A 19,321-nucleotide genomic window follows, 5' to 3' on the forward strand; every position below is an offset into this window, starting at 1 on the left:
ATGGCCAATAAGAACGGAAAGGGCAGTGGGGCGCGGTGGCTCACGTCTGTAATCCCAGCACTTTGGGAGGCCAAGGCAGGCGGATCATGAAGTCAGAAGTTTGAGAGTATTCTGGCTAATATGGTGAAACCCCGTCTCTACTAAAAATACAAAAAAAATTAGACGGGCGTAGTCACGGGCACCTGTGGTCCCAGCTACTCAGGAGGCTGAGGCAGGAGAATGGCGTGAACCCGGGAGGCAGAGCTTGCAGTGAGCCAAGATCGTGCCATCTCACTCCAGCCTGGGTGACAGAGTGAGACTCTGTCTCAAAAAAATAAAAAAGAATGGAAAGGGCAGTGGAAAGAAATGTGATGGATGTGGTGAGGAGGGTCTTCAGGGCTTTGTACGCCCCTCTAAGGTATCTGGATTTTATCCTGAGGTCAATGGTGAATATTCAAAGGTGCCGAGCAAGACAGTGACAAAAACAGATTCACATTTTAGAAGGATGGCTCTGACTACAGAATAGAGTGAATGAGCAAGACTGAATGCAAAAAGACCTGTCAGGAAGCTGTTGCTTTAAACAAGAGATAATCTGGACCTAATTAAGAGTGTTTTCACTGTTCCTTTTTTTTTTTGAGATGGAGTCTCGCCCTGTGGCCCAGGCTGGAGTGCAATGGTGCAGTCTCGGCTCACTGCAAACTCTGCCTCCTGGGTTCAAACAATTCTCCTGCCTCAGCCTCCCAAGTAACTGGGATTACAGGCACCTGCCACCATGCCCAGCTAGTTTTTGCATGTTTAGTAGAGCTGGGGTTTTACCACGTTGGCCAGGCTGGTCTTGAACTCCTGACCTCGTGATCCGCCTGCGTTGGCCTCCCAAAGTGCTGGGATTACAGGAGTAAGCCACCGCGCCTGGCCTGTTTATAATTTTTTTTTTTTTTTTTTTGAGACAGAGTCTCCTCGCTCTGTCACCCAGGCTGGAGTGCAGTGGCGCGATCTCGGCTCACTGCAAGCTCCACCTCCCGGGTTCGCGCCATTCTCCTACCTCAGCCTCCCGAGTAGCTGGGACTACAGGCATCCGCTACCACGCCCAGCTAATCTTTTGTATTTTTAGTAGAGACAGGGTTTCACCGTGTCAGCCAGGATGGTTTCGATCTCCTGACCTCGTGATCTGCCCACCTCGGCCTCCCAAAGTGCTGGGATTACAGGCATGAGCCACCGCACCCGGCCTGTTTTTACTATTCTTAAGAGCTAATTTTAAATAAAAATTAGCTGAGCATGGTGGTGCACACTTGTGGTCCCTACTACTCAGGAGGCTCAAGTAGGAGGATCGCTTGAGCCCAGGAGGTCGAGGCTGCAGTGAACCGTGATTGTGTCACTGCACTCTAGCCTGGGTGACAGGATAAGACCCTGCCAAAAAAAAAAAAAAAAAAAAGCTAATTTTATGGGTTAAGTAAGCTTTTGTGGGCTTTCTAAGGAAACAACATTACTGCCATAGTTTTCATGGGAAATCATATTCCAAACAACAAATTACATGCTAATTAGCATACAACCTATTTGTGGACTAAGGACTGTTTGCAACTTATTTGCCATTACAAATGGTAACTTCTACAGAAGCCTCATCTGCTTCCCCAGTTACAATCTTAATCTGGATCATTTCCATTGCAATTGCAAAACCTCTTTCTTATGCAGAGGACATCTAAAAACGGGCTGTTCCTAAATATGATTGTCAAGAATACATCTTTTTAAATGTTTGTACAAAACAGAGGTTAGGCTTTGGTATCTGTGACTGTAAACTACTCTTGGTACCCAGAAAAGAAAATAAGAACACTTACTTCATGAAATACTGCTCCAGAATACGGAGATACTCCCAAGTCCAACAGTGAAAGGCCTTCAACCACTGAAAATTAGATATACAAGTTCACTCAGACTAAGCAGGCAGCTAGCTATAGACCAAATTGTTAGATACCCCCAGAACCAAAAAGGGCCTTAGCATTTATCTAACCCCCTTTACCTCATTCCCAGCAAGTGGCTTTAAGTCTTGAACATTTCTGATGACGGGAAACTCTCTTTCATGGACAGCATCCTTTTTCATTGTGGGCAGCACTCATTATAAGACAGTTTTATGTTAAACTATCCGCTTCCTTCTAGTTCCTTGTAACTCTTACCAACTCTCAAAAACGTCTCATTTATGCCTAATCTTCCCCATTCCAAAGCACAATAAGATAACAAATTAGAAGCTGGTAAGAAATGTTGCCATAGTGTGAGGAAATGGGCAGTCACTCTCATATGCTGCTCATTTGAGTGACATTTGTATTAACTTTTCGACAGAGCAATATGTGCTTTTTAAGTGTGTGCCTTCTGACCCAGATGATACTTCTTAGGGCAGTTTATCCTATGGAAATAACTTGACAAGTACCCAAAGAGGTATGTTCCTTACACTGTTCAGAGTACTGAACAATTAGAAATAATCTGAATGTCCATTAATGAAGATTTATTTCAATGAATTATGACATAATATATATCTCTATATAATGGAATGCTTTATACTTAAAATTATACTGTGTTATAAATAATAAATAAATAAGTGGAAGAGAAAGGAGAGCTTTTCCCTACAGACACTTCTAAGGATCAAATGTAGAAGGCACAAAGAAATAGAAAATCACCACTTGGCATACTCCATCCATAGTAATAATCACAAAAGGCAAGAATCATCAATGGATGCTAAAATTAGTGGGCAAAAATATGAGAAACAGAATATTTGCAAGGGGAAAAATAATAATTTTACATGGGTGGTGGCTCATGCCTGTAATCCCAGCACTGTAGGAGGCCAAGGCAGGTGGATCACCTGAGGTCAGGAGTTCAAGACCAGCCTGGCCAACATGGCAAAACCCTGTCTCCATTAAAAATACAAAAATTAGCCAGGCATGGTGGCACGCACCTGTAATCCCAGCTACTTGGGAGGGTGAGGCAGGAGAATCGCTTGAACCTGGGAGGTGGAGGTTGCAGTGAGCCAAGACTGTGCCACTGCACTCCAGCCTGGGCAACAGAGTGAAACTCCTTCTCAAAAAGCAAACAAACAAAAAAGCATAAGCTCAGTCTAATTGTGAGAAGACATCAGGCAGACCCAAATGGAGACATAAAATAACTGGCAAGTACTCTTAAAAATATTAAGCCTATGTACAACTACTAGGTACCCATAAAAATTAAATTTAAAAAAATTTAAATGTTAAGTCTGAGGAAGTATCCCAGATTAGAAGAGACTAAGGCGACAAAATAACTAAGTGCAAAGTGGAATCACAGGTTGGATATTGGACTAGAAATGGACATTAGTGGGGCAAAGTGATAAAATTCTAATAAGGCCTGTAATTGGTTAATAGCATTGTATCAATGTTAATTTTCTGGTTTAGGTCATTGCACTATGGTGATGTAGAATGTTAACATTAGAAAAAGCTGAATGAAAGGTAAACAGGAACTCTTGTAACTTTTTTGAAAATCTAAAATTATTTTAAAATTAAGAGTTAAAATTAAAAAGTATACTAGAGATCTATATTTAATGAAGACAAGCAGCCCATAAAATATTCTTAAATGAAAAGTAGGTCAAAACACAGCATATAAAATATAATAGGTTTTTTTGGTGATTTTTTTTAAACGACTATTTTAGCAATTTCTCTTGGCTTTTACTTATTTTCCTTTGCAAATTTTTTGGGGGTTGAGGGGGTACATGTCCAGGTTTGTTACATGGGTAAATTGCATGTCATAGAGGTTTGGAGTGCAGATAATCTCATCGCCCAGGTAATAAGCACAGTACCTGACAGGTAGCTTTTCCATCTTCACCCTCCTCCCACCCTCCACCCTCAAGTAGGCCTGGGTATCTACTGTTACTTTCTTTGTGTCCATGTGTACTCAGTGTTTAGCTTCCACTTATAAGTGAGAATATGCTGTATTTGGTTTTCTGTTCTTGCATTAATTTGCTTAGGATAATGTCTCCAGCTCCATCCATGTTGGTGCAAAGGACATGAGCTCATTCTTTTTTTTTTTAATGCTGCATAGTGTTCCATGGTGTATATGTACCACATTTTCTTTATCCAGTCCACCACTGATGGGCATTCAGGTTAATTCCATGTCTTCGCTGTTGTGAATACTGCTGTGATGAACACACACATGCATGCATCTTTAGGGCAGAACAATTTCTGTTCCTTTAGGTATATACCTAGTAATGGGATTGCTGGGTCGAATGGCAGTTCTGTTTTAGGATCTTTGAGAAATCTTCAAACTGCTTTCCACGGTGGCTGAATTAATTTATATTCCCACCAGCCATGTATAAGTGTTTCCTTTTCTCCACAACCTTGCCAGCATCTATTATTTTTTGACTTTTTAATAATGGTCATTCTGACTGGTAAGAGATAGTAACTCATTGTGGTTTTGAGATAGTATCTCACTGTGGTTTTGATTTGCATTTCTCTAATGACTAATTATGTTGAGCATTTTTTCATATGCTTGTTGGCCACATGTATGTCTTCTTTTGAGACGTGTCTGTTCATGTCCTTTGCCCCCCGCCAACTGTTTTTCCAAGACAGGGTCTTGCTCTATTGCCCAGGTTGAAGTACAGTGGCATGATCAGGGCTCACTGCAGCCTTGACCTCTCAGGCTCAATCGATCCTCCCACCTCAGCCTCTCGAGCAGTTGGGACTTCAGGTGTGCATCACCATGCCTGGCTAATTTTTGTATTTTTTGTAGAGATGGGGTTTCACCATGTTACTCAGGCTGGTCTCAAACTCCTGGGCTCAAGCAATCTTCCTGCCTCAGCCTCCCAAAGTGCTGGAATTAGAGTGGTGCTGGAATTACAGGTGTGAGCCTCCATGCCCAGTCCTTTGCCCCCCCCCACCTTTTTTTTTTTTTTTTGAGACAGAGTCTCGGTCTGTCACCCAGGCTGGAGTGCAGTGGCGTGATCTCGGCTCACTGCAACCTCTGCCTCCTGGGTTCAAGCAATTCCCTGCCTCAGCCACCCAGTAACTAGGATTACAGATGCCTGCCACCAGACCAGCTAATTTTTATATTTTTAGTGGAGTCGGGGTTTTACTATGTTGGCCAGGCTAGTCTCAAACTCCTGACCTCAAGTGATCTGCCTGACTCAGCTTTTCAAAATTGCACATTTTTAAATAGGTTTGTTTGTAGAGTTTTATCTTAAACTTTTATAAGCATTCATTTAATTATTTGAAAGAGAGAGAATGAACATGTACTCAATGAGAAATGCCTGGAAAAATAAATATTTAAATGTTCACAATGACCATTTCTAGGTGATAACATTACAGAAGATGCTTGATTTTTTTCATCTTCATTTTCTGAATCTTTAGCAATGGGGATGTATTATTTTATAATTATTCAAAAGAAATAGTTTTTGTTTTTGTTTTGGAGACAGGGTCTCGCTCTGTCATCCAGACTGGAGTAAAGGAGTACAAACATGGCTCACTGCAGCCTCAACCTCCTGGACACAAGTGATCATCCCACCTCAGCCTCCCGAGTAGCTGAGAACACAGGCCAACGCCACTACACCCAGCTAAATTTTTTTTTGGTAGAGACAGTGTCTTGCCACGTTGCTCAGGCTGGTCTTGAACTCCTGGGCTCAAGCAATCTTCCCACCTTGACCTCCCAAAGTGGTGGGATTACAGGCGTGAGCCACTGCACCTAGCTACTTTTTATTTTTGAATCATGTGACTGAGTTACCTATTAAAAAATAGGTAGGCAGGGGTTCAAGGAGTTCAAGATCAGCCTGGGCAACATAAGAAGACCCTGTCTCTATAAAAAAACAAAAATTAGCTGGGGCATGGTGATGTGTGCCTGTGGTCCCAGCTACTTGGGAGGCTGAAGTGGGAAGATCAATTGAGCCCAGGAGGTCAAAGCTGCAGCGAGTCATGATCATGCTACTGCACTCCAGCCTGAGTGACAGAGGGAAATCCTGTATCAAATAAACAAAAACAGAAAGAAAAGAAAAAAGACCACTACATATTTGTAAGGAGTGGGCTATAATTATGACTTTAAACTTTATAGGACTACCCTAAAGAAGGAAACCTAATCAATTTTATAATTCATGGTGGCCATAAAATAAAACAAAGCATATTGCTCAAGACCATTGTAACTGGTCCTTATACTGCGACCAAAAGGAAATCTCAAAGAGCTGCATAAAGAGGTTGCTGTGTAACAGCTATTAAATCCTTCACTAACAGCTTTACTGGAGACCCAAGGAGATGATTCATCAGGTCAAATCACAAGGCATTTCTCAATCTTAGCCAATGGCATCCTACCACAGAGCAGTAAAAAAGCAACTCTACAGGGCGCCAGTATGAGGCTGTCCAGGCACATCACTCTCCACTTGTCTGGTTTAATCCAGATGGAAATTGTTGAGACACAGCTTGAGGACAGACTGCACACCTTTTAGGCAATTGCCTAAAATGTAATTCATCTCAGATATGCTTTTGCTAGATACTGTGTATCAGTGGATTTGTTAGTGTATTCTCTGGCAAATGCCTGGAGTGTGGCTCTACTATATTGATGATTAAATATGGCATCATATTACTTAATTAATAACTGATCTGGGCAAAGGGTCAGATTATGTAAAACATGTAAAACATTTTTTTGTCTTTCTTTTTTGAGACTCACTTAGTTGCTCGGGCCGGAGTGTAATGGCTTGATAATAGCTCATTGCAGCCTCAACCTTCCAGGCTCAAGTGATCCTCCCACCCCAGCCTCCCAAGTAGCTGGGACTATAGGTGCATGCCACCACACCCAGCTAATTTTTAAATTTTTTTGTAGAAACGGGCTCTTGCTATATTGCCCAGGCTGGTAAAAACATTTTTTAAAACCCTACCATTTACTACAATATTAAAAAGTTGGCCAGGCACAGTGGCTCACGCCTGTAACCCCAGCACTTTGGGAGGCCCAGGTGGATGGATCACCTGAGGTCAAGCATTCAAGACCAGCCTGGCCAACATGGTGAAACCCCATCTTTACTAAAAATACAAAAATTAGCCTATTTTGGAGGCTGAGGTAGAAGAATCGCTTGAACCTGGGAGGTGGAGGTTGCAGTGAGACGAAATTGTGCCATTGCACTCCAGGCCTGGGCAACAAAAGTAAAACTCCGTCTCAAAGCATAAAAAATAAAAAACCAATAAAAAAAGTATATGGCTGGGCATGATGGCTCATGCCTGTAATCCCAGCACTTTGAGAGGCCAAGGAGGGTATATCACTTGAGCTCAGGAATTCGAGACTGGCCTGGAAACACGGTGAAAACCTGTCTCTGCCAAAAATACAAAAAATTAGCCAGGCATGGTGGAGAGTGCAGCTACTCAGCAGGCTGAGGTGGGAGGATCACCTGAGCCAAGAGTTCAAGGCTGCAGTAAACTGTGATTGTGCCACTGCACTCCAGCCTGAGCGACAGAGCCAGACTCCGTCTCAAAAAAAAAAAAAAAAAAAAGTATAGGAAGAACATAAACTCAGAATATTTCTTGTTTGTTTGTTTTTGAGACAGAGTCTCACTCTGTCGCCCAGGCTATAGTGCAGTGACATGATCTTCGCTCACTGCAACCTTCACCTCCTGGGTTCAAGCAGTTCTCCTGCCTCAGCCTCTTGAGTAGCTGGGATTACAGGTGCACACCACCATGTCTGGCTAATTTTTTTGTATTTTTAGTAGAGGCAGGGTTTCACCATGTTGGCCAGGCTGATCTCACACTCCTGACTTCATGATCTGCCCGCCTTGGCCTCCCAAAGTGCTGGGATTACAGGCGGGAGCCACCACACCTGGCCCAGAATATTTTTAATGGAATACATTTAGTTTTAATGATAAACTTATTACCATCCTTACTTTTCTAATTTTGGTGCACACGATTAAAAACTGTGACCTGGTCTGCAGTGCATTTGGAAACATCTAAGGTACATAGATGTTTCATCTATGTACATCTAAGGTACATAAAACATATTGGTACAAGAGTACCAATATCCTCTTTAAAATAGTAAATCTACTCTCCATAGGAAAGAATAATCAGGGCTGTCAAATTCTAATACATATAAAAATGTTCCAATAGGCTGAGCACGGTAGTTCACGCCTGTAATCTCAATACTTTGGGAGGCCGAAGTGGGTGGATCACCTGAGGTCAGGAGTTCAAGACCAGCCTGACCAATATGGTGAAACCCCGTCTCTACTAAGAATATAAAAATTAGCCAGGCATGGTGGCATGCACTTGTAGTCTCAGCTCCTCGGGAGGCTGAGACAGGAGAACTGCTTGAACCCGGAATGCGGAGGTTGTAGTGAGCCAAGATCGTGCCACTGTACTCCAGCCCGGGCAATAGAACAAGACTACATCTCAAAAAAAAAAAAAAGTTCCAGTAATATCATGCTGAAAACACTTTAAAGTCAGTTTCACAAAGTGCCTATTGGGGGAAAAAACAAAAAGTCAATAAAGATACCCACAGAACTCAACTTTATTCCTTTCTTTTTCCTGGAGTATCCTCCAAAAATAAAACCTGTGAAAATACACCAGAGCATCCAAATAACATTTCTCACTTCATGGGACTATTATCTAACAACTAATATAAGAGCTAAATAATTATGGCCAACTATTGTAAAATGTAAGTTTTTTTTTTTTTTTGATAAAGAGTCTCAACTCTTAACTGATAACTAACCCATGAAGCAAGCTTATTTATTTATTTATTTATTTATTTGTTTGTTTGTTTATTTATTTATTTTTAGAGACAGGGGCCTTAATCTTTTGCCCAGGCTGGAATGCAGTGGCACAATCAGCTCACTGCAGCCTTAACCTCCTGGGCTCAAGCTCAGCCTCCCACGTAGCTGGGACTACTGGAGTGCACCACTGCACCTGACTAATTCTTATTTTTTGTAGAGATGGGGTCTTGCTATGTTGCTCAGGCTGGTCTCAAACTCCCGGCCTCAAGCGATCTACCCACCCTGGCCTCCCAAAGTGCTAAGATTACAGGCATGAGCCACTATGCCTGGCCAATAATTCTTAGTTACCTTGGTATACTTTTCCTGTGAGTGATAATAAAAGCATATCATCCTGTATAAGACAAATATTATTTTTCAGTTTCCCATATCGATAAGGACATAAGCTTGTTCAAAAGCAGTAGTATCCTTATACTTCTAGCTGAGAGGGCCTAAGAAGCAGTGTCACTCCAGCTGCAATGAACATACCTAGCATTCAGAACTTTGTTTCTAAATAACATTCTCTAATAAAAGGAGCCAGGGCCCTTGAAGAAGTGGTCAATTCCAGGGCCGAACTAAGCAAGATAAACCTGGATCATCTTATAGTTCTAGAATGTAATAAAGTGCTTTTAAAAAAAAAAAGTGAGATAGAGGTATGGCAAAAGGACAAAGGGGTCAAGATGAAAGCGGTCCCAATGGCCAAAACTAGAATAATCCAAACAACAGAATGAATATAGTATACAGAGTCCAGAGTATAAAATAAATATCCAAATCTATACTGACATAAATAATTAAATAAATGCAAAGAAATGACAACTCTTCCTTACAGAAGAATTTTAATTATTAAATAAAAATGAATGAGAGAAACAGAAAAGTCACCATTGAAACACCTGAGTAATGACTGTTGCAGGCAAGATTAACCTATGAATGCAAAAATTAGTAGGCAAAAATTTAAAAACAGGTTATTTGCAGAGCTCCAAAGAATAGCCCCTAAAATGCTGATTAATTTTAATTACAAAGGGAAACAGTCACTTTACGGTGGAGAAATCTGGCAGACACTACATTAACCAAGGGATTATGGCTGACATCACCAGTATTAGGGCATTTCAATATGCACCCCTGATCCAATGCACTGAGAGGACCATATCACCTCAGGGGTATTCTTCCCCAAAATCCATTACCTCAATCAAACCACAAGAAAACATCAGACAAACCCAAATTGAGGGACATTCTACAAAATACCTGACCAGAGCTCTTCAAAGTGTCAAGGTCATAAAAGATAAGGAAAAGCTAAGGAACTATCACAGATAAACGACTAAGGAGATATAACAACTAAATGCAATATGTGGCCAGGCGCAGTGGCTCACGCCTGTAATCCCAGCATTTTGGGAGGTCGAGGCAGGTGGATCACCTGAGGTCAGGAATTCGATACCAGCCTGGCCAACACGGTGAAACCCTGTCTCCACTAAAAATACAAAGATTAGATGGCATGGTGGCGGGGACCTATAATCCCAGCTACTCAGGAGGCTAAGGCAGGAGAATCTCTTGAATCTGGGAGGTGGAGGTTGCAGTGAGCCGAGATCGCACCATTGCACTCCAGCCTGGGCAACAAGGGCAAGACTCTGTCTCAAAAAAAAAAAAAAGGGGCCGGGCGTGCTGACTCACACTTGTAATCCCAGCACTTTCAGAGGCCGAAGTGGGCAGATCATGAGATCAGGAGATCGAAACCATCCTGGCTAACAAGGTGAAACCCCATCTCTACTAAAAATACAAGAAATTAGCCAGGTGAGGTGGCGGGCGCCTGTAGTCCCAGCTACTCGGGAGGCTGAGGCAGGAGAATGGCACGAAACCAGAAAGCGGAGCTTGCAGTGAAGCGAGATCGTGCCACTGCACTCCAGCCTGGGTGACAGAGAGAGACTCTGACTCAAAAAAATAAATAAATAAATAAATAAAATAAAAATAAAAATGCAATATGGAATACTACATCATAGAACAGAAAAAAAATTAGTGAAAAAATGGTAAAACCTTTTTTTTTTTTTTTTTTTTTACACAGGGTCTTGCTCTGGTGCCAGGCTACAGTGCAGTGGTATGATCATAGCTCACTGCAACCACTGCAGCTTCCTTGTCCCAGGCTCAAGCAATCCTCCCACTTCAGCTTCCCAAGCAGCTGGGACCACAGGTGTGCGCAACCAAACCAGCTAACTTTTTAAATTTTATGTAGAGAGGGAGTCTCCCTATGTTGCCCAGACTGGTCATAAATTCCTGGGCTCAAGACATCCCCTCGCCTCGGCCTCCCAAAGTGCTGAGATTATAGGCATGAGCCACTGTGCCCAGCAAAAATGGTAAAATCTTAACAACTATGGTTTATAGCATTGTACTAATGTTATCATCTTAGTTTTGATCACTGTACTATGACTATGTAGTATATTAACATTGGGGGAAGCTGGGTGAAGGGTATACAGATCTCTCTGCAATATTTTTGCAAGTATTCTGTAAGTTTAAAATGATTTCAAGTAAAAAGCTAAAAAACAGGCTGGCGCAGTGACTCATGCCTGTAATCCCAGCACTTTGGGAGGCAGAGGGAGGTAGATCACTTGAGGTCAGGAGTTCAAGACCAGCCTGACCAACATGGTGAAACCCTATCTCTACCAAAAATACAAAAATTAGCTAGGTGTGGTGGCACACACCTGTAATCCCAGCTACTCAGGAGGCTGAGGCAAGAGAACTGCTTGAACCCAGGAGGTGGAGGTTGCAGTAGGCCAAGATCACACCACTGCACTCCAGCCTGGGCAACAGAGTGAGACTCTGGCTGAAAAAAAAAAAAAAGTGAAAAACAAAAAACAGTAGTATCTAGTCTCTGGATCCAGCTGCCTATTTGCAGGAAATATAGATGATAGAGGAATATGTTAAATTGTACCATGATATATAATCAGGAAAATTCAAACTATGGGAGATCTGTCTGGATTCTTCAATAGTATACTAAGGAAGAGAAAGGGAATCTGGGACCCTAAAAATTAAGAGAGATTGAAAACACAAACGAAAACTTTTTTCTTAGGGGCAAGACTAAGACTAATGGCAAATGAACTAGGGATGTTCATTTGAGTAATAAAACTTTGAAAAATACAAAGATGTCACTACTTATAAAAGTCAGGATAATAGTTACTTATGAAAAGAGTGAGGGGATTGTGACGAAGGGGGGCTTCTGAAGTGAGTGGCAAAGTTCTGATTCTTGACTTGGATGACAGTTACAAAAATGTTCACCTTACAATAATTCACCATGCAATACATTGTTATGTGTGTCTTACTAATTCTGTTTAATTTTGTAATAATGGCTTTTTTTTTTTTTTTTGAGACAAAGTCTTGCTCTGTTGCCCAGGCTGGAGTGCAGTGGCATGATCTCGGCTCACTGCAACCTCCGCCTCCTGAGTTCAAGCGATTCTCTTGCCTCAGCCTCCTGAGTAGCTGGGACTACAGGCTCTCACCACCACACCCGGCTAATTTTTGTATTTTTAGTAAAGACGAGATTTCACCAGGTTGCCCAGCCTGGTCTCGAACTCAAGCTCAAGCAATCTACCCACCTCCCACCTTAGCCTCCCAAAGTGCTGGGATTACAGGTGTGAGCCACCTCACCTGGCCATAAAGCCTTTTTTAAATAGTGGTATCAGAAGTGCTCTTCCTGACCCTGATTCTTTTATTTTTGAGACAAGGTCTTGTTCTGTCGCCCAGGCTGGAGTGCAGTGATGCAATCTTGGCTCACTGCCGCCTCCACCTCCTGGGCTCAAGCCATCCTCCCACCTCAGTCTCCCAGGTAGCTGGGACTACAGGCACACGCCACCATACCCACCTAATTTTTGTATTTCTTTTTTGTAAAGGTGGGGTTTCACCATGTTATCCAGGCTGGTCTCAAACTCCTAAGCTCAAGTGATCTGCCCACCTCAGCCTGCCAAAGTGCTGGGATTACAGGCTTGAGCCACCATGCCCAGCAACCCTGATTCTCATAGCTATAGTAGGGGTGGGTTTCTAGATAAGTTCTAATAGCTTGGGCTCTACTCTGAACTCAAAAAGCTAAGCCTATACTAACTGTCAATCTTTGGATGAAAGCCTCAGGAAAGACTAAAACATGGCAGAAAGTTTCTAACATTATTCCTGACAGATATCTAAACAAGATGATACTGGTGGAACAGCCATACCTAAAGATTGCTAACTCTTCATACAAAACATTATTAGCTAGGTCACCTTGGGCAAATGACTTAATCTCTCCATGCCTCAATTTTCTCATCTATAAAATGGGGTTGATAACACTGTTTGCCATTTTAGACATCAAATTAATGCATTAACACACCTAAAGTGCTTAGAACAATACCAGGCATGTAAAAAGCATTGTATCATTGTTAATTTCTTTCTTTTCTTTTTTTTTTTTTTTTGAGACGGAGTTTCGCTCTTGTTGCCCAGGCTGGAGTGCAATGGAGCGATCTCGGCTCATCGCAACCTCCACCCCCTGGGTTCAAGTGATTCTCCTGCCTCAACCTCCCAAGTAGCTGGGATTACAGTCATGCACCACCACGCCTGGCTAATTTTGTATTTTTTTTAGTAGAGACAGGGTTTCTCCATGTCGGTCAGGCTAGTCCTGAACTCCTGACCTCAGGTGATCCGCCCGCCTCGGCCTCCCAAGTGCTGGGATTACAAGCGTGAGCCACCGCGCCCGGCCTGTTAATTTCTTACTAATTCTTTAGAAGCTCCTGCTTTTGTCAAACAGGAAACTCATTCCTTAAAAATTTATTTCGTGGCCAGGCGCAGTGGCTCACACCTGTAATCCCACCACTTTGGGAGGCCAAGGCAGGTGGATCACCTGAGATCAGGAGTTTGAGACCAGATTGACCAACATGGTGAAACCCCATCTCTACTAAAAACACAAAATTAGCCGGGTGTGGTGTCTCATGCCTGTAATGTCAGCTACTCAGGAGGCTAAGACAGGAGAATGAATCGTTTGAACCTGGGAGGCAGAGGTTTCAGTGAGCCGAGATCGTGCCATTGCACTCCAGCCAGGGCAACAAGAGTGAAACTCCTTCTCAAAAAAAAAAAAAATTTTCCTTTTTTTATAAGGCAGAGTCTCACTCTGTCACCTAAGATGGAGTGCAGTGGCACGATCTTGGCTCACTGCACCCTCCACCTCTGCCTCCCGGGCCCATGCGATCCTCCTGCCTTAGCCTCCCAAGTAGCTGAGACTACAGGCATGGGCCAACCATGTCCATCTAATTTTTTTATTTTTTTGTAGAGACAGAGTTTTGCCATGTTGCTCAGGCTGGTCTCAAACTCCTGGGCTCAAGTGATCCTCCCACCTCGGCCTCCCAAAGTGCTGGGATTACAGGCATGAGCCACAAAACCCGGCCTGGAAATTTATATGTATTTTAGTTACACTATCAAATAAACCGATGGATTTGTAGAAATAGGTAACAGAAAAGATATTTTTCCTGTTGAAATGGATACGTTATTTGTGCCTGCCCAACATCAATCTTCCCTTCTTTTGGTAACAGCACCCTAATTTTTCCTATGGGATACCCCCCTTGTCTATATTTTGGGTGAGACTGCCTCCTTTCCAAAGAGGTAGATACATGACCCAGGCAGACTACAGTAATTGACTGAAGAATTGGTATATGACCCAAATCAGTTCAATGTGACTTAATTCCAGAGCTTTCGTTGCACTTATTCAAAAAAAAAGAGGTCAGGCATGGTGGCTCATGCCTATAATCCCAGCACTTTGGGAGGCCAAGGCAGAAGGATCGCTTGAGGCCAGGAGCTTAAGACCAGCCTAAGCAATATATTGAGACCCCATCTCTACAAAAAACAATAAAAAATATTAGCAAAGTGTGGGAGCATGCACCAATCCCAGCTGTTTGGGAGGCTGAGTCAAGAGGATCTCTTGAGCCCAGAAGGATGAGGCTGCAGAGAATTATGATCATGCCGCTGCACTCCAGCCTGGGAGACAGAGTGGGACCCTGCCTCTTAAAAAAAAAAAAAAAAAATCAGTCCATACTATAGCCAATCAAAGTCTATTTGAATTTGGATCCAGGGCCCCTTTACCCAAAGAACTGATCATTCAAAAATTTAAAATGTCAGCCGGGCGTGGTGGCTCACTCCTGTAATCCCAGCACTTTGGAAGGCCGAGGCGGGTGGATCAGAAGGTCAGGAGATCGAGACCATCCTGGCTAACACGGTGAAACCCTGTCTCTACTAAAAATACAAAAAATTAACCGGGCGTGGTGGTGGGTGCCTGTAGTCCCAGCTACTCGGGAGGCTGAGGCAGGAGAATGGTGTAAACCCGGGAGGCGGAGCTTGCAGTGAGCTGAGATTGCGCCACTGCACTCCAGCCTGGGTGACAGAGCGAGACTCCGTCTCAAAAAAAAAAAAAAAAAAATTTTAAATGTCATGTGAAACCAGAAGGAGTCCTACTTTACTATTTTTAAATGCCTGCCTTTTAGGGTTTATATAATCAGCTGCTTTAAAAAATATCCCATTTAAGGTACACTTTGAAGAAAAGTAATGCTTACAGATGTTGTACCTTCCCTCCCAAATGGTACAAATAATCATGCTGATTTAGTCAGATCCAGATGATGGGTGGTTAACAAATCTCTCTCTCTTTCTAGTCCTGACACTGGCCTCAAGCTCCAGACCTAAACCTGTGAGTATTGTACTATCACATTATACACACATGAAACACTACTATGTCCTTTCTGATTCATCTATTTCAGCCCATGTCAGCACTATTTTTCCTAATATCTCAACTCAAAACCTTAGAATTCACCTTTTTGGCTTTCATTATTGTGTTGAGCTTCAACATGGATTATCTCGTTGAACGGGATACATAATTTCCTGTTTTACAGATGGAAACATTGATGTTAGAATTCATACAGCTTGGCCAGGTGTGGTGGCTCACGCCTGTAATCCCCAAGGCGGGCAGATCACAAGGTCAGGAGATCGAGACCAGCCTGGCCAATATGGTGAAACCCCGTGTCTACTAAAAATACAAAAATTAGCCAGGCATGGTGGCATGTGCCTGTAGTCCCAGCTACTTGGGAGGCTGAGGCAGAAGAATCGCTTGAACCCGGGAGGCGGAGGTTGCAGTGAGCCAAGATCACGCCACTACACTCCAGCCTGGGCAACAGACCAAGACTTCATCTCAAAAACAACAACAACAACAAAATCCTGGCGCAGTGGCTCATGGCTGTAATCCCAGCACTTTCAGAGGTCAAGGCGGGCGGCTCACCTGAGGTCAGGAGTTTAAGACCAGACTGGCCAACATGGTGAAACTCATCTCTACTAAAAATGCAAAAATTAGCTGGACATGGTGACGGGCACCTGTAATCCCAGCTATCCAAGAGGCTGAGACGAGATAACAGCTTGAACCTGGGAAGCGGAGGTTGCAGTGAGCCGAGATCGTGCCATTGCACTCCAGCCTGGGCAACAAGAGCAAAATTCTGTCTCAAAAAAAAAAAAAAGAATTCATACAGCTTATAAGTTGCAGAACTAGAGAAAGAGTCAAACCTTTTCTGAGATTCCAGACCCTGCGCTCTTAATCACCAAACAACACTGTCTCATCTTTGGATCCTTCACCTGTCTATCCTGTAAGTAACCTCCTGTAAGTAACCAGATCCTATGCTTTCTTCTCTTCCACATTTATTCAACAGTAACTACACACCTACTCTATGCCAGACATAAAAGAATTCAGGAATGAATAAAACAGAATCCTTCAAGGAGCTCATAATATAGTGGAAAAGGCCAGGTGCGGTAGCGTATGCCTGTAATCTCAGTACTTTGGGAGGCCCAGATGGGTGGATCACTTGAGACCAGGAGTTTGAGACCAGCCTAAGCAACATGGTGAAACCCCATCTCTACAAAAAATACAAAAAAAAAATAATAATAAGTAGGGTTCGTGGTACATGCCTGTAGTCCCAGCTACCAGCTACTTGGGAGGCTGAGGAGGGAGGATCTCCTGAGCCCGAGAGGTCAAGGCTGCAGTGAGCCGTTATCACTGCACTCCAGCCTGAGTGTCAGTGAGACCCTGTCTCTTGAAACAAAAAAAAAAAAAAGAGGCCGGGCATGGTGGCTCACACCTGTAATCCCAGCACTTTGGGAGGCCGAGGAAGGCAGATCACCTGAGGTCGGGAGTTCAAGACCAGCCTGACCAACATGGAGAAACCCTGTCTCTACTAAAAATACAAAATTAGCCAGGCATGGTGGTGCATGCCTGTAATCCCAGCTACCCAGGAGACTGAGGCAGAAGAATCGCTTGAACCCAGGAGGCGGAGGTTATGGTGAGCCGAGATCGCACCATTGCACTCCAGCCAGGGCAACGAGGGTGAAACTCCATCTCAAAAAAAAAAAAAAAAAAGAGAGAGAGAGAGAAAATGTGGAAAAACCGGATATAAACAAGTCATTATGAGATAAGACATGCTCTTAATAGGGTGTAGAGAAAGAAGGGCCTAATACTGCCTCAGGTTTTCAGTTATCCAGAAGAAAACAGGAACCAAATGGTTTCGATTCAGTTCAACAGAAAAAAAATATGCAGAGGTAACAAATCCAAGCTCTCACAATCTCAGACATGAATTACTACTATCTTTATTACCATTCCCCAACTAGGAAACCTGGGTAAATTAACTTCTCTAAATTTCAGTTCCCTCATCTGCAAAAGGGGGAAAATAACACCATCTATCACATAGAAATAAATGTGAGGACTAAATGAGAAAAGGTATATGTTACCATTTTTAGAAATCTTAACTCTATTCATAAAACACCCATTCATTATGCCGCTCCCCATACCAACATTCTATGGGATAACATCAAAACGTTAGCCTTGGCCAGGTGCCAGGCTCACGCCTGAAATCCCAGCACTTTGGGAGGCCAAGTGAGACTGCTTGAGTCCAGGAGTTCCAGACCAGCCTGGGCAACATAGCAAGACCCTGTCTCTAAACAAAAAACAAAAACAAAAACAAAAAAAACTTTAGCATTTAAAGGACACAAGGGGGACTTCTGGGGTGCTGATACTGTTTCTTGAACTAGGTGCTGGCTACATGAGTGAATACAGTTTGTAAAAATTCATCGAACTCTACACTTACTTAATATGCATTGTATGTATATTGTACTTCAATTAAAAAAAAGTTGTTTGTTTTTTTTTAATCATCAAACTCTGGCCTAAACCTAGCTTCTACCCCATTACTCCCCTGCTTTGGACATTTCACATCCTTGAACGTTTCTTCATCCTATTTACTTTCTGCTACCTGGAACTCTCCTTTTCTCTAATCTCCCTTTCAAAACCCTACATCCTTCAAGAGTCAGCTCAAATCTCACATTCTGGAAAACTGGAAAGGTAGGGGATAGTTTATTCAGGGTCAGAATACTAAGGAAGGAACTGGGTGGACACAGCAAGTATACTTTTCATAAATTATTATAACGATTTGCCTCCCTCACTAGCCTGTGCAGCTACTTCAGCCCAACTTTGGTTTCTCGCTGTAGGCGTTAGTATAAAACAATGTTCAGTGAAGAACTTAGTAAGGAACAGTAACAAAAATTGCCCTGCAAGTCCCAGACTGAGACGAGACGTCTAAAGCACACGCACACTCTCCTCGCTTAAGCAAAATTGGTCCCCTCATCCCGGACCCCCTCACACATAACCTTTTACCCCAGGGAGCACCCCTCGTGATCCCGCCCCAAATCCCAAACTCCTCTGCAAGCCGCGCTCCACAAGCACCTCCTCCTCTTATTCCAACCCTTCCCACAGACCACACTCCTCGGCTCAGAACACTGAATGGGACACGCCCCCTCAGATCCCCACCACTAGGTGGTCCGGCCCCCAGGGCCCAAACCTCACGACACTGTCCCCATACCCCGGTCCCCACGCCCCCTCCCCTCACCAGCCCCGCCCTCAGGCCCCGCCCTCTCCGAGGACCCCACAAGAGGGTCAGTTCTCTAGGAACCGCGCGCCGGCGGTCACTGCCCCCGCCTCCCATTCACAGAGGCCGCGGGAGGGCAGGCGGGGCCTGACCGTCTGCTCGAGCCAGTGGCCTCACCTCTTTTCCAAGAGCTCAGTGGGGACACCACCTCTACCCGCTCGGAAATGAACTCGGCCAGACTGGAGCGGAACAAGGCCGCCCGCACTGTCACAGCCACCACCAGCACCAGGGCCAAGGGAGCCGCCATGATAACTGGGGCGGGCGCGCGGGCGGGGAGGGAAGGCGAGGCGGAAGAGCCTCGCGCGCTGCGCACCACGCTCTGTAGTTCCGCGGGTGGGCGCGCGCCGCCGCTGGCGTCGGAGCGGCCAGACGTGGGGACTACGGCTCCCAGAAAGCCTTGCGGCGAGGCGGGCCGGAGCGACGGAAAGCGGGCGCCTCAAGCTGCGTGTGCAGAAGGTGGGGCGAAACCTTCTACGATCGCAGGTGCATTGTGAAGCCGTGCCGCTATAGCGGGGCTGAAAAGCTGCTGAAAGTAGAAGCGGAAGTAGTCGCCTTCCTGGGATTGTGAGAGACTTTTAAACAGATGTTAAATTCACTCTTGCGTGTATGTTTTGAATGCCAAATGCTTATTTTTATTATTTTTTTTTAGACGGAGTATAGCTCTGTCGTCCAGGCTGGAGTG

The 19,321-nt window shown here is 43.9% G+C and overlaps 1 protein-coding gene across 1 annotated transcript in view; it reads right to left on the minus strand.

Annotated features, from left to right (window-relative positions):
• The window catches only part of PIGU (phosphatidylinositol glycan anchor biosynthesis class U), a 114,278-nt gene extending 95,274 nt beyond the window's left edge, over positions 1-19,004 (minus strand). The window contains exons 1-2 of the mRNA XM_054466731.1: positions 18,757-19,004; positions 1,812-1,876 (exon numbers count right to left, since the gene is read on the minus strand). Of these exons, the coding sequence (XP_054322706.1) occupies positions 1,812-1,876; positions 18,757-18,886 (195 nt within the window). The 5' untranslated portion in view covers positions 18,887-19,004. The remainder of the gene's footprint in view (positions 1-1,811; positions 1,877-18,756) is intronic.
• Between the last annotated feature and the right edge of the window lie 317 nt (positions 19,005-19,321).

The sequence above is a fragment of the Pongo pygmaeus genome, chromosome 21 (genome assembly GCF_028885625.2).
Source record: "Pongo pygmaeus isolate AG05252 chromosome 21, NHGRI_mPonPyg2-v2.0_pri, whole genome shotgun sequence".
Classification (NCBI taxonomy): Eukaryota; Metazoa; Chordata; class Mammalia; order Primates; family Hominidae; genus Pongo; species Pongo pygmaeus.